At 49.6% G+C, this 14059-nt stretch overlaps 1 protein-coding gene across 1 annotated transcript in view; it reads right to left on the minus strand.

Moving 5' to 3' along the window:
- Positions 1-5991: 5991 nt before the first annotated feature.
- Positions 5992-14059, minus strand: part of LOC135533840 (signal-induced proliferation-associated 1-like protein 1) — a gene marked incomplete at its 5' end in the record, with an annotated part of 14944 nt that continues 6876 nt past the window's right edge. The window contains 5 exons of the mRNA XM_064961054.1: positions 5992-7234; positions 8561-8639; positions 10109-10226; positions 10957-11109; positions 13084-13309. Of these exons, the coding sequence (XP_064817126.1) occupies positions 7091-7234; positions 8561-8639; positions 10109-10226; positions 10957-11109; positions 13084-13309 (720 nt within the window). The remainder of the gene's footprint in view (positions 7235-8560; positions 8640-10108; positions 10227-10956; positions 11110-13083; positions 13310-14059) is intronic.

Genomic DNA, 14059 nt, shown 5'->3' on the forward strand with positions numbered 1-14059 from the left:
GAGACCCCTCACTCCAACAGAGGTCAGAGACCCCTCACTCCAACAGAGGTCAGAGACCCCTCACCCCAACAGAGGTCAGAGACCCCTCACTCCAACAGAGGTCAGAGACCCCTCACTCCAGAGGTCAGAGACCCCTCACTCCAGAGGTCAGAGACCCCTCACTCCAACAGAGGTCAGAGACCCCTCACTCCAGAGGTCAGAGACCCCTCACTCCAACAGAGGTCAGAGACCCCTCACTCCAACAGAGGTCAGAGACCCCTCACCCCAACAGAGGTCAGAGACCCCCTCACCCCAACAGAGGTCAGAGACCCCCACACCCCAACAGAGGTCAGAGACCCCCTCACTCCAACAGAGGTCAGAGACCCCTCACTCCAATAGAGGTCAGAGACCCCTCACCCCAACAGAGGTCAGAGACCCCTCACCCCAACAGAGGTCAGAGACCCCTCACCCCAACAGAGGTCAGAGACCCCCTCACCCCAACAGAGGTCAGAGACCCCCTCACCCCAACAGAGGTCAGAGACCCCTCACTCCAACAGAGGTCAGAGACCCCCTCACCCCAACAGAGGTCAGAGACCCCCTCACTCCAACAGAGGTCAGAGACCCCTCACCCCAACAGAGGTCAGAGACCCCCTCACCCCAACAGAGGTCAGAGACCCCCTCACCCCAACAGAGGTCAGAGACCCCTCACTCCAACAGAGGTCAGAGACCCCCTCACTCCAGAGGTCAGAGACCCCCTCACTCCAATAGAGGTCAGAGACCCCTCACCCCAACAGAGGTCAGAGACCCCTCACTCCAGAGGTCAGAGACCCCTCACTCCAATAGAGGTCAGAGACCCCTCACCCCAACAGAGGTCAGAGACCCCTCACTCCAGAGGTCAGAGACCCCTCACTCCAGAGGTCAGAGACCCCTCACCCCAACAGAGGTCAGAGACCCCTCACTCCAATAGAGGTCAGAGACCCCCTCACCCCATCAGAGGTCAGAGACCCCTCACTCCAACAGAGGTCAGAGACCCCTCACTCCAGAGGTCAGAGACCCCCTCACTCCAGAGGTCAGAGACCCCCTCACTCCAGAGGTCAGAGACCCCCTCACTCCAGAGGTCAGAGACCCCCTCACTCCAGAGGTCAGAGACCCCCTCACCCCATCAGAGGTCAGAGACCCCTCACCCCAACAGAGGTCAGAGACCCCTCACTCCAACAGAGGTCAGAGACCCCTCACTCCAGAGGTCAGAGACCCCCTCACTCCAGAGGTCAGAGACCCCCTCACTCCAGAGGTCAGAGACCCCCTCACCCCAACAGAGGTCAGAGACCCCCTCACCCCAACAGAGGTCAGAGACCCCCTCACTCCAACAGAGGTCAGAGACCCCTCACCCCAACAGAGGTCAGAGACCCCCTCACCCCAACAGAGGTCAGAGACCCCCTCACCCCAACAGAGGTCAGAGACCCCTCACTCCAACAGAGGTCAGAGACCCCCTCACTCCAGAGGTCAGAGACCCCCTCACTCCAGAGGTCAGAGACCCCTCACTCCAATAGAGGTCAGAGACCCCTCACCCCAACAGAGGTCAGAGACCCCTCACTCCAGAGGTCAGAGACCCCTCACTCCAGAGGTCAGAGACCCCCTCACTCCAGAGGTCAGAGACCCCCTCACCCCAACAGAGGTCAGAGACCCCTCACCCCAACAGAGGTCAGAGACCCCTCACCCCAACAGAGGTCAGAGACCCCCTCACTCCAGAGGTCAGAGACCCCCTCACTCCAGAGGTCAGAGACCCCCTCACCCCAACAGAGGTCAGAGACCCCCTCACCCCAACAGAGGTCAGAGACCCCTCACCCCAACAGAGGTCAGAGACCCCCTCACCCCAACAGAGGTCAGAGACCCCCTCACCCCAACAGAGGTCAGAGACCCCCTCACCCCAACAGAGGTCAGAGACCCCTCACTCCAACAGAGGTCAGAGACCCCTCACCCCAACAGAGGTCAGAGACCCCTCACCCCAACAGAGGTCAGAGACCCCTCACCCCAACAGAGGTCAGAGACCCCCTCACCCCAACAGAGGTCAGAGACCCCCTCACCCCAACAGAGGTCAGAGACCCTCACTCCAACAGAGGTCAGAGACCCCCTCACCCCAACAGAGGTCAGAGACCCCCTCACCCCAACAGAGGTCAGAGACCCCCTCACTCCAACAGAGGTCAGAGACCCCTCACTCCAACAGAGTTATTTAGCAATACCCATCACACACACACACACTGACACAAGACCAACACACACTGACAAGACACACACACACACACACACACACAGCAAAAGGGACACACACACCTGAATGATGACTAATTGTTCCCCTCCCTGGTGTGTGTCTGTCAGTCTGTCTGTCTGTCTGTCTGATGTAACAGTGTCTCTATGGAGGTGGAAAGACCTGTCCTTTATTGTCATACTACAGCCTAGCAACAGCTTCAAAAGAAACTCGACACGTTGAAGTGTGTGTGTTTTATACCAGGTAGCCGTCCATTTTATGAGTGACACAGGTGTTTTCTTAGCCAGACCGGTTTGTGTCGTCATGCCAACTGTGACCATAGGAGCCAGGATCCAAGTCATGACTCCACACCAGTGGATGAAGAACACAGACTACACAGAGATTGAATCTATCTAACACATTCATTCACACCCAAAACAACAACAACAACAACAACAACATATCTTTGTACTCTATTGTTCTCAGACACCTGTATTGCAGCCTCGAGTAGCTTGACAATGTTGAGGGGTTCAGATTGAATCACACAGTTATCCTTTCTTCCTTTATCTGTGAGGGTTGAACTGAATAAAACGACTGTCGTTTCTGACTATAGAGACAGAGAGGTGTTTTAATACACAAGAGGATGGATCATGGCAGCACATTGATTATTTTATGTTGAGTGACACTTCCACTTTTCACCACTGGAGGGCACTGTAAGCAACACAACAGCAGGCTCTGGCACCACGAAACGAGATATTAATTATATAGGAAGCTAGCTCTGGTCCAGGGTGTAAGCGTATGTTTCTCTACTAACAGGAGTGGAGGAACACGGACTAATGCCCTGGACCAGAGCTAGTAGAAACCATAATGTCAGGCTTTAAAAGCAAGAATGGAAAGAATCAAAGCCATTTAGATAATAAAATAATGACATTTTCTAGAGAAAACTAAACACTGACGACGTCAGTTGTACTGTACGCAATAAGAGCAACTTATTTATAGATTTTTTTTTTTTATAATACAAAGAAATAAATAAAATCCCCCCCCCCCCCCCCAAAAAAAAATGCTTCCCGATTTAAAACGATTTAGAAGTGAATCACATTCCTTGAGATGGTGGGGGGGAAAGAGAAGAATCCTCTCTCTTCTTCATCGTTCTCTTCTTCATCGTTCTCTTCTTCATTGTTCTCTTCTTCATCGCGCCGTACACCAGAAAGATGGAGACGTCCCACTGCTATTCCATCACTCTGCTTTGGAGTAAAACGGGCGTTTCAAGCCTACTGGTCCTCAGAACTTCTCTTGTAAACGGAACAGGAAGTCTGGTTATGTTCCGTGCTTTATTGCTTTTTAAAACACCGTTCTGCAATATAGTACTGATTTCAGCCATGTCATCTGACCACGGCATCTCTCTCCGCTGTTGATGACTTGGTTATTTAACGAACCTGGAACGAAGTTTCAAAGTGTCACAAGCGCCGACACAATGGATTCTGAGATCGAGGATGCCGGATGTTTCTGAGGGGGGGGGGGTCAGAGTGTGGTTGGGGGGTCAGAGTGTGGTTGGGAGGGTCAGAGTGTGGTTGGGAGGGTCAGAGTGTGGTTGGGGGGTCAGAGTGTGGTTGGGAGGGTCAGAGTGTGGTTGGGAGGGTCAGAGTGTGGTTGGGAGGGTCAGAGTGTGGTTGGGAGGGTCAGAGTGTGGTTGGGGGGTCAGAGTGTGGTTGGGGGGTCAGAGTGTGGTTTGGGGAGGGTCAGAGTGTGGTTTGGGGAGGGTGCAGAGTGTGGTTTGGGGGCATCAGAGTGTGGTTTGGGGGCATCAGAGTGTGGTTGGGAGGGTCAGAGTGTGGTTGGGGGGGTCAGAGTGTGGTTGGGAGGGTCAGAGTGTGGTTGGGGGGGTCAGAGTGTGGTTGGGAGGGTCAGAGTGTGGTTTGGGGAGGGTCAGAGTGTGGTTTGGGGGTGGGGTCAGAGTGTGGTTTGGGGGTGGGGTCAGAGTGTGGGTTGGGAGGGTGCAGAGTGTGGTTTGGGGAGGGTCAGAGTGTGGTTTTGGGGAGGGTCAGAGTGTGGTTTGGGGAGGGTCAGAGTGTGGTTTGGGGAGGGTCAGAGTGTGGTTTGGAGAGGGTCAGAGTGTGGTTTGGGGAGGGGCGGAGTGTGGTTTGGGGAGGGGCAGAGTGTGATTTGGGGAGGGGCAGAGTGTGGTTTGGGGCATCAGAGTGTGGTTTGGGGAGGGTCAGAGTGTGGTTTGGGAAGGGTCAGAGTGTGGTTTGGGGAGGGTCAGAGTGTGGTTTGGGGAGGGTCAGAGTGTGGTTTGGGGAGGGTCAGAGTGTGGTTTGGGGAGGGTCAGAGTGTGGTTTGGGGAGGGTCAGAGTGTGGTTTGGGGAGGGGTTGTAACACACTACTGGTCAATGAGACTAGTTGGGAGGGCAATGTGGTGCCGAGACGGGATTGACAAAACTCCAACTGCCAAAATATGTATTTTTCCAGACTCTTGGAAAGTTCTCTTTCAAATGTTAGAAGCACATGCTCAATACTCTGGTCCAAAGCAGACACAATCCCTTGGTCAGAATGTCCAGGCTTCCATAGACACCTCGTTAACCCAGTTGGTACCTGGATTGCTGGCTCTTCATTCTCTCTACTTGGTTGGTCCAATAGAAACGGGTGAAGACGAAGATCTGTATGTGTGTAGAGGAATGTGATTGGACAGAAAACAGCAGGCAGGGCTGTCTGTCTATTCCCTCCATCTGTCTACCTGTTTAGTGGGATAGTGTAGACAGAGGTAGCATTAGATGAGTCAGGGTTTGGAGAGGAGTGAAGGAGAGGAGGAGAGAAGGAGAGAGGGAGGAGAGAAGGAGAGGGGGAGCAGAGAAGGAGAGAGGGAGGAGAGAAGGAGCAGAGAAGGAGAGAGGGAGCAGAGAAGGAGAGAGGGAGCAGAGAAGGAGAGGGGGAGCAGAGAAGGAGAGAGGGAGCAGAGAAGGAGAGAGGGAGCAGAGAAGGAGAGAGGGAGCAGAGAAGGAGAGAGGGAGCAGAGAAGGAGAGAGGGAGCAGAGAAGGAGAGAGGGAGCAGAGAAGGAGAGAGGGAGCAGAGAAGGAGAGGGAACAGAGAAGTTTAGAGGGAGCAAAGGGAGGAGAGAGGGAGAGGGAGCAAAGGGAGGAGAGAGGGAGAGAGGGAGAAGGAGCAGAGGGAGGAGAGAGGGACGAGAGAGGAGAGGGGTGAGAGAGGAGAGAGGGATGAGAGAGGAGAGAGGGAAGAGAGAGGTAGAGAGAGGGAGAGGTAGAGAGGAGAGAGGGAAGAGAGGAGAGAGGGAGAGGGAAGAGAGAGGGAAGAGAGAGGGAAGAGAGGGAAGGGAGAGGGAAGAGAGAGGAAGAGAGAGGGAAGAGAGAGGAAAGAGAGAGGGAAGAGAGGAGAGGGGGGAGAGGGAAGAGAGAGGAGGGAGAGAGGGAAGAGAGAGGAGGGAGAGAGGGAAGAGAGAGGAGAGAGGGAAGAGGAGAGAGGAAAGAGAGGGAGAGAGAGAGGTAGAGAGGGTAGAGAGAGGAGAGGAGAGAGGGATGAGAGGGAGAGAGAAGAGAGAGAGAGAGGGAGAGGGAAGAGAGAGGGAAGAGAGAGGAGAGAGGGAGAGAGAAGAGAGAGGAGAGGGGGAAGAGAGAGGGGAGAGAGGAGAGGGGAGAGAGAGAGGGAGAGAGAAGAGAGGGAAGAGAGGAGAGGGAAGAGAGAGGAGGGAGAGAGGGAAGAGAGAGGGAGAGAGGGAAGAGGAGAGAGGGAGAGAGAGGTAGAGAGAGAGAGAGAGAGGAGAGGAGAGGGAAGAGAGGAGAAAGAGAGAGGAGAGAGGGAAGAGAGAGGAGAGAAAGGAGAGAGGAGGAGGAGAGGGAGGAGAGAGTGAAAAGAGAGTGAAGAGAGAGGGGAGAGAGAGGGGAGAGAGAGGGAGGAGAGAGGGAGGAGAGAGGGAGGAGAGAGGAGAGAGGGAGGAGAGAGGAAAGAGAGAGGAAAGAGAGAGGAAAGAGAGAGGAAAGAGAGAGGAAAGAGAGAGGAAAGAGAGAGGAAAGAGAGAGGAAAGAGAGAGGAAAGAGAGAGGAGCGATTCCAGTTTCCACAAGGGGCTGTTACAGTTAGTGTGGTCTAGTGGGTAAACAAAACTCTCTTTGTCCTCCTACCACTCCCAGAGTGAAGTCAGCTCAGACGCTGTGGGAGGAGACGAGGAGACAACGCTCCAGTGTTCTAAGCTCTAGTATTTCTGGGCTGAAATCACATTACAAATACACACCTCCTCAGCCAGTGTGTGAGGAGGGGGTTATTTACCACAACAACACTGTCCTTCTAGGCTCTGGTCCTGAGTGTGAGAAGGGAACTTTACTGAAGACCGAGGGTAGGAGGGGAGACACTAGGGGTTGAGGGGTCCTTCAGCGAGTTCCAGGGAGAAGGAGGTAATGGTTTTGGGGTGGTTGGCACTGGTCCCGATGTTTGGCTCGAGTCAAGGACAATCACTTTCTCTCTTCCTCTTCTCCCTCTCCTCACTCTCTCTTCCTCTTCTCCCTCTCCTCACTCTCTTCCTCACCCTCTCTTCCTCTTCCTCACCCTTCCTCTTCCTCACTCTCTCTTCCTCTACCTCACTCTCTCTTCCTCTTCCTCACTCTCTCTTCCTCTTCCTCACTCTCTCTTCCTCACTCTCTCTTCCTCTTCCTCACTCTCTCTTCCTCTTCCTCACTCTCTTCCTCTTCCTCTTCTCCATCCAGTTGAAAAGTCCTCTTCATCACCTCACTCTCTCCTCCTCTGTCCCTCTCTCTCTCTCTCCTGTCTCTCTCTCTCTCTCTCTCCTGTCTCTCTCTCTCTCTCTCTCCTGTCTCTCTCTCTCCTGTCTCTCTCTCTCCTGACTCTCTCTCTTCTGTCTCAGTTCATGTCGATGGTGTTGAAAACCCACTCTGTGAACTTCTTGAGTTTGGCAGCAGAGCTCTGGGACTCCTCCTGCAGCCGCTGGTTATCTTCCCATAGCATCTTGATCTGTAGATGGAGACGCTGCTTCTCCTCACGCTCCTACAGGGAGGGAAGGAAAGGAGAGGGAGGAGGAGGGAGGGAAGGATGGAGAGGGAGCGAAGGAAGGAAAGGAGGAGGGAGGGAAGGAGGGAAAGGAGAGGGAAGAGGAGAGTGGGAAGGAAAGGAGAGGGAGGAGGAGGGAGGGAAGGAAAGAAGAGGAGAGGGAAGAGGAAAGAAGGAAGGAAAGGAGAGGGAGGGAAGGAAAGGAGGAGGGAGGGAAGGAAAGGAGAGAGGGAAGGAAAGGAGAGGGAAGAGGGAGAGAAGGAAGGAAAGGAAAGGGAGGAGAAGAGAGGGAGGAGGAGGGAGGGAAGGAAAGGGAGAAGGAGAGAGGGAAGGAAAGGAGAAGGAGTGAGGGAAGGAAAGGAGGGAGGGGAGGAAAGGAGAGATAATGGGAGGGATAGAGAGAGGTGGAGGGATAGAGAGAGGTAGAGGGAGAAAGAGGATGAGAGAGGAGGGGGAAGGAGGGTTGGAGGGATTGGAGAGGGAAGGAGGGATAGAGGGAGGGGAGAGAGGAGGGAGGCGGAGAGAGAGGAGGGAGGCGGAGAGAGAGGAGGGAGGGGAGAAAGAGGAGGCGGAGAGAGGAGGGAGGGGAGAAAGAGGAGGGAGAGGGATAGAGAGGAAGAGGGAGAAGGAGAGTGAGAGAGGAGGGAGGGAGGGGGGAGAGGAGTGATTGGAGAGGGAGGAGGGAGAGAGGGAGGAGGGATAGAGGGAGAGAGAGGGGGAGGGAGAGAGTGAGGAGGGATAGATGGAGAGAGAGGGGGGAGAGAGAGAGGGAGGAGGGATAGAGGGAAAGAGAGGGGGAGGGATAGAGGGAGAGAGGGGGAGGGAGAGAGGGAGGAGGGATAGAGGGAGAGAGAGAGGGGAGGGGGAGAGAGGGAGGAGGGATAGAGGGAGAGAGAGGGGGAGGGAGAGAGAGGAGTTAGAGTTTAGCAACATTGTATAACAGATTGTATCTAAACCACCGGGAATGACACAAACTGCTGCTTCACTAACGAAAAGGACAGAAAACTGTGACCAAGTTTGTTCCAAATCAGAAAACAGTAGGCAGCTTTGACAAACGTAGAGATCGGACACAGCTAAAGGTTCAGAAAGTACAGAAGTTAGAGTGTGTATGTGCGTGTGTATTTTTGTGAGAGCCAGTACACACACCGATCTGATCATCCAGAGTAGTCCATTAGTTTGAACCTTGTTGTCTTCATGGTTAGTTTCTGAGTTAAAGTGCATGTATTGATTCGTGTGGTTATTGACGACCATTTTTCCCATCAATCTGCTGAAACGACGACAGAGAGAGAGGAGACCTATGTTGTGTGTGTGCTGGTGTTTTACCTTCTTCAGGTCATCCTGCAGCATCCTAACCATGGCTTCCAGCTTGGTCAACTTCCTCTCCAAACCTGCAGGACCCTCACTGGGGGAAGAGTGACAAACACACATCCGAACACATGACATCTGGCATCACCTAATAACACATCTAGTAATAACTACGAGTAGTCAGGATGTGAGATCTGGCATCACCTAAAACACATCTAGTAATAACTACTAGTAGTCAGGATGGGAGATCTGGCATCATCTAAAACACATCGAGTAATAACTATGAGTAGTCAGGATGGGAGATCTGGCATCATCTAAAACACATCTAGTAATAACTACGAGTAGTCAGGATGTGAGATCTGGCATCATCTAAAACACATCAAGTAATAACTACTAGTAGTCAGGATGGGAGATCTGGCATCATCTATAACACATCGAGTAATAACTACTAGTAGTCAGGATGGGAGATCTGGCATCATCTAAAACACATCTAGTAATAACTACTAGTAGTCAGGATGGGAGATCTGGCATCATCTAAAACACATCTAGTAATAACTACGAGTAGTCAGGATGGAAGATCTGGCATCACCTAAAACACATCTAGTAATAACTATGAGTAGTCAGGATGTGAGATCTGGCATCACCTAAAACACATCTAGTAATAACTACTAGTAGTCAGGATGTGAGATCTGGCATCATCTAAAACACATCTAGTAATAACTACGAGTAGTCAGGATGTGAGATCTGGCATCATCTATAACACATCTAGTAATAACTACTAGTAGTCAGGATGTGAGATCTGGCATCATCTATAACACATCTAGTAATAACTACTAGTAGTCAGGATGGGAACACACACCGTATCTTCAAGCCTTCAGAAACTATTTCAAAAACTTGCAGTCTCTGACAAGCAGGATTCAAATGTTTGGAAATAATTTAACAGAATACTGCTGCCAATGTCAACATGAGCGGAAGTGTGGGTTACCTGGTGAGGGTTACCTGGTGAGGGTTACCTGGGTGAGGGTTACCTGGGTGAGGGTTACCTGGGTGAGGGTTACCTGGGTGAGGGTTACCTGGGTGAGGGTTACCTGGTGAGGGTTACCTGGTGAGGGTTACCTGGTGAGGGTTACCTGGTGAGGGTTACCTGGTGAGGGTTACCTGGTGTGGGTTACCTGGTGAGGGTTACCTGGTGTGGGTTACCTGGTGTGGGTTACCTGGTGTGGGTTACCTGGTGTGGGTTACCTGGTGTGGGTTACCTGGTGAGGGTTACCTGGTGTGGGTTACCTGGTGAGGGTTACCTGGTGAGGGTTACCTGGTGAGGGTTACCTGGTGTGGGTTACCTGGTGTGGGTTACCTGGTGTGGGTTACCTGGTGAGGGTTACCTGGTGAGGGTTACCTGGTGTGGGTTACCTGGTGTGGGTTACCTGGTGTGGGTTACCTGGTGAGGGTTACCTGGTGAGGGTTACCTGGTGAGGGTTACCTGGGTGAGGGCCAGGCTGTGTCTGGTGTGGGTTACCTGGTGTGGGTTACCTGGGTGAGGGCCAGGCTGTATCAGGTGTGGGTTACCTGGATGAGGGTCTTGATAGAGGGCCAAGCTGTATCTCCAGGCTGGGCTGTGACTGGTGAGGGCTGGAGGCTCCACTACCTCTGGGGTTAGAATCACTGAACACAAACCCTCTCTGGACTGGACAGAGAGAGAGAAAGAGGACAGGACACACACACACACAGAGAGACAGAGCGACAGAGAGACAGAGAGACAGAGACAGAGAGACAGAGACAGAGAGACAGAGTAAGAGAACAGAGAGAGAGTAAGAGAACAGAGAGAGAGTAAGAGAACAGAGAGAGAGTAAGAGAACAGAGAGAGAGACAGAGAGAGAGAGAAATAACAGAGAGAGAGAGAACAGAGAGAGAGAGAGAGAGAGAGAGACAGAGAGAGAGAGAGAGAGAGACAGAGAGAGAGAGACAGAGAGAGAGAGACAGACAGAGAGAGACACACAGAGAGAGAGGACACAGAGAGAGAGAGAGAGGACACAGAGAGAGAGAGAGGACACAGAGAGAGAGAGAGAGGACACAGAGAGAGAGAGAGAGGACACAGAGAGAGAGAGAGAGAGAGAGGACACAGAGAGAGAGAGAGAGGACACAGAGAGAGAGAGAGAGAGAGAGAGAGGACACAGAGAGAGAGAGAGAGAGAGAGAGAGAGGACACAGAGAGAGAGAGAGAGAGAGAGAGACACAGAGAGAGAGAGGACACAGAGAGAGAGAGGACACAGAAGGAGAGGACACAGAAGGAGAGGGAGAACAGATTAAGTATATATTATAAGGAGGTTAAATTGGGTTAAAGGTCAAGCCACAATCCAGTTATACCTTCCATTGTTTCAAAGGAAGCCATATAAATCTAAATATTACTGTAATTACTCTCAAAGGTGCTGGCCACATCCACCAGGTGGGTCCAGTCCAGGGGGCTGTCCCTGCTCTCAGAGGGGGGGAGGGGCATCAGCTCCTGGGGGAGGGGGTGGCGCTGACGCTCAACCATCTCAGCCAATGATGTGTCAGACGCAGATAGGTCACCTGGAGAAACAGCACAGGGGGGGGACAGGTTAGAGCCAGAGACATTACTAACCACGAGAAGACAAACTTTGTGACAATGTTGTTCAACCATGCACACTAGTCCATGAGATAGTTTCATAACACGTTGCTGTTTTATATTTGTACACAACATGAGCTTTTCTACCAGCAGGGGGCAGCAGATACACAGCTGCAGCTCCAACTGGCATCACAGCTCACAAAGCCCTCCATCGAAGCTTCCCATGTCATTCCAAGTCGTCCACTGTCCACAGTTGTATTTTAGAAACCAATGACCACGTTAATATATTCTACAGTTGAAGTCGGAAGTTTAAATACACCTTAGCCAAATACATTTAAACTCAGTTTTTCACAATTACTGACATTTTAATCCTAGTAAAAATTCCCTGTTTTAGGTCAGTTAGGATCACCACTTTATTTTAAGAAGGTGAAATGTCAGAATAATAGTAGAGAGAATTATTTATTTCAGCTTTCATTTCTTTCATCACATTCCCAGTGGGTCAGAAGTTTTCATACACTCAATTAGTATTTGGTAGCATTGCCTTTAAGTTGTTTAACTTGGGTCAAACGTTTTGGGTAGCCTTCCACAAGTTTCCCACAATAAGTTCCTCCTGACAGAGCTGGTGTAACTGAGTCAGGTTTGTAGGCCTCCTTGCTCACACACGCTTTTTCAGTTCTGCCCACAAAATTTCTATAGGATTGAGATCAGGGCTTTGTGATGGCCACTCCAATATCTTGACTTTGTTGTCCTTAAGCCATTTCTCCACAACTTTGGAGGTTTGCTTGGGGTCAGTGTCCATTTGGAGGACTCATTTGCGAAAAAGCTTTAACTTCCTGACTGATATCTTGAGATGTTGCTTCAATATATCCAAATAATTTTCCTACCTCATGATGCCATCTATTTTGTGAAGTGCACCAGTCCCTCCTGCAACAAAGCACCCCCACAACATGATGCTGCCACCCCCATGCTTCACGGTTGAGATGGTGTTCTTAGGCTTGCAAGCCTCCCCTTTTTCCTCCAAACATAACGATGGTCACTATGGCCAAACAGTTCTATTTTTGTTTCATCAGACCAGAGGACATTTCTCCAAAAAGTACAATCTTTGTCCCCATGTGCAGTTGCAAACCGTAGTCTGGCTTTTTTATGGTGGTTTTGCAGCAGTGGCTTCTTCCTTGCTGAACGGCCTTTCAGGTTATGTCGATATAGGACTCGCTTTACTGTGGATATAGATACTTTTGTACCCGTTTCCTCCAGCATCTTCACATGGTCCTTTGCTGCTGTTCTGGGATTGATTTGCACTTTTCACACCAAAGTACGTTCATCTCTCGGAGACAGAACGCATCTCCTTCCTGAGCAGTATGACGGCTGTGTGGTCCCATGGTGTTTATACTTGCGTACTATTGTTTGTACACATGAATGTGGTATCTTCAGGCGTTTGGAAATTGCTCCCAAGGATGAATCAGACTTGTGGAGGTTTACAATGTTTTTTTTCTGATGTCTTGACTGATTTCTTTTGATTTTCCCATGATGTCAAGCAAAGAGGCACTGAGTTTGAAGGTAGGCCTTGAAATACATCCACCTCATTTTCTGGAATTTTCCAAGCTGTTTAAAGGCACAGTCAACTTAGTGTATGTAAACTTCAGACCCACTGGAATTGTGATACAGTGAATTATAAGTGAAATAATCTGTCTGTAAACAATTGTTGGAAAAATTACTTGTATCATAAGTGACTTGTGTCCTGAACAAAGTAGATGTCCTAACCGACTTGCCAAAACTATAGTTTCTTAAGAAGACATTTGTGGAGTGGTTGAAACATGAGTTTTAATGACTCCAACCTAAATGTCTGTATACTTCCGACTTCAACTGCATGTGATGGAGTCAAGAACAGGTGTGTTACTCAATAGTCAGTAATCAAAAGGGTTTGGGAGCAGGGTTCAAGTGAACTGGAACAGTCTCACCGTGGAGTTTGATCCCCAGTTTGTACGAAGGTCGTCTGAGGGGCACCCCGCGGGTGGTGGGAGAACGGGGCAACGTGGAGCAGCTGAACAGCATGTCACTAGCCAGGCTGGGGTCTGGTTCGAGGTCCCCCAGCCTCAGAGAGGGGACACGCTGGCCCCGGTAGATGCTCTCATCAGACAGGGTGCGGTGGAGTGATCGACGGGTAGGGGGCTGGCCTGAGGAGGACTGGAGGGAGGGAGCGAAGAGAGTCTGGTAAGTCCTGCTGTTACAAGTCAATTTCATGAAAACACACTAGCAGAAGGATTTCAATTCGAACATTGCAGAAGTCCCTGGTCTGCTGTCTGTACACTGCATGATCTCATTGTACCCACATATAAAATGTAATGTAATAATATACACACTATATATATATATACTATACACACACATGGTATATATACACACATACTATATATACACTGTGTGTTTATATATAGTGTGTATATTATATATTTATATTATATAAATATATATTTCTATATATATATATATTTCTATATATATATATATATATATATATATATTTCTATATATATATTTCTATATATATATATTTCTATATATATATTTCTATATTTCTCTCTATATATATATATATATATATATATATATATATATAAATATATATATATATATAAATATATTTCTATATATATATATATAGAAATATATTTAAATATATATATGTGTGTGTGTGTGTGTGTGTGTGTGTGTGTGTGTGTGTGTGTGTGTGTGTGTGTGTGTGTGTGTGTGTATATATACTATACACACACATGGTATATATACACACATACTATATATACACTGTGTGTTTATATATAGTGTGTATATTATATATTTATATTATATAAATATATATTTCTATATATATAAATATATATTTATATATATATATATATATATATTTCTATATATATATATATATTTCTATATATA

Source organism: Oncorhynchus masou, unplaced genomic scaffold, assembly GCF_036934945.1.
Source record: "Oncorhynchus masou masou isolate Uvic2021 unplaced genomic scaffold, UVic_Omas_1.1 unplaced_scaffold_2711, whole genome shotgun sequence".
NCBI classification, from domain to species: domain Eukaryota; kingdom Metazoa; phylum Chordata; class Actinopteri; order Salmoniformes; family Salmonidae; genus Oncorhynchus; species Oncorhynchus masou.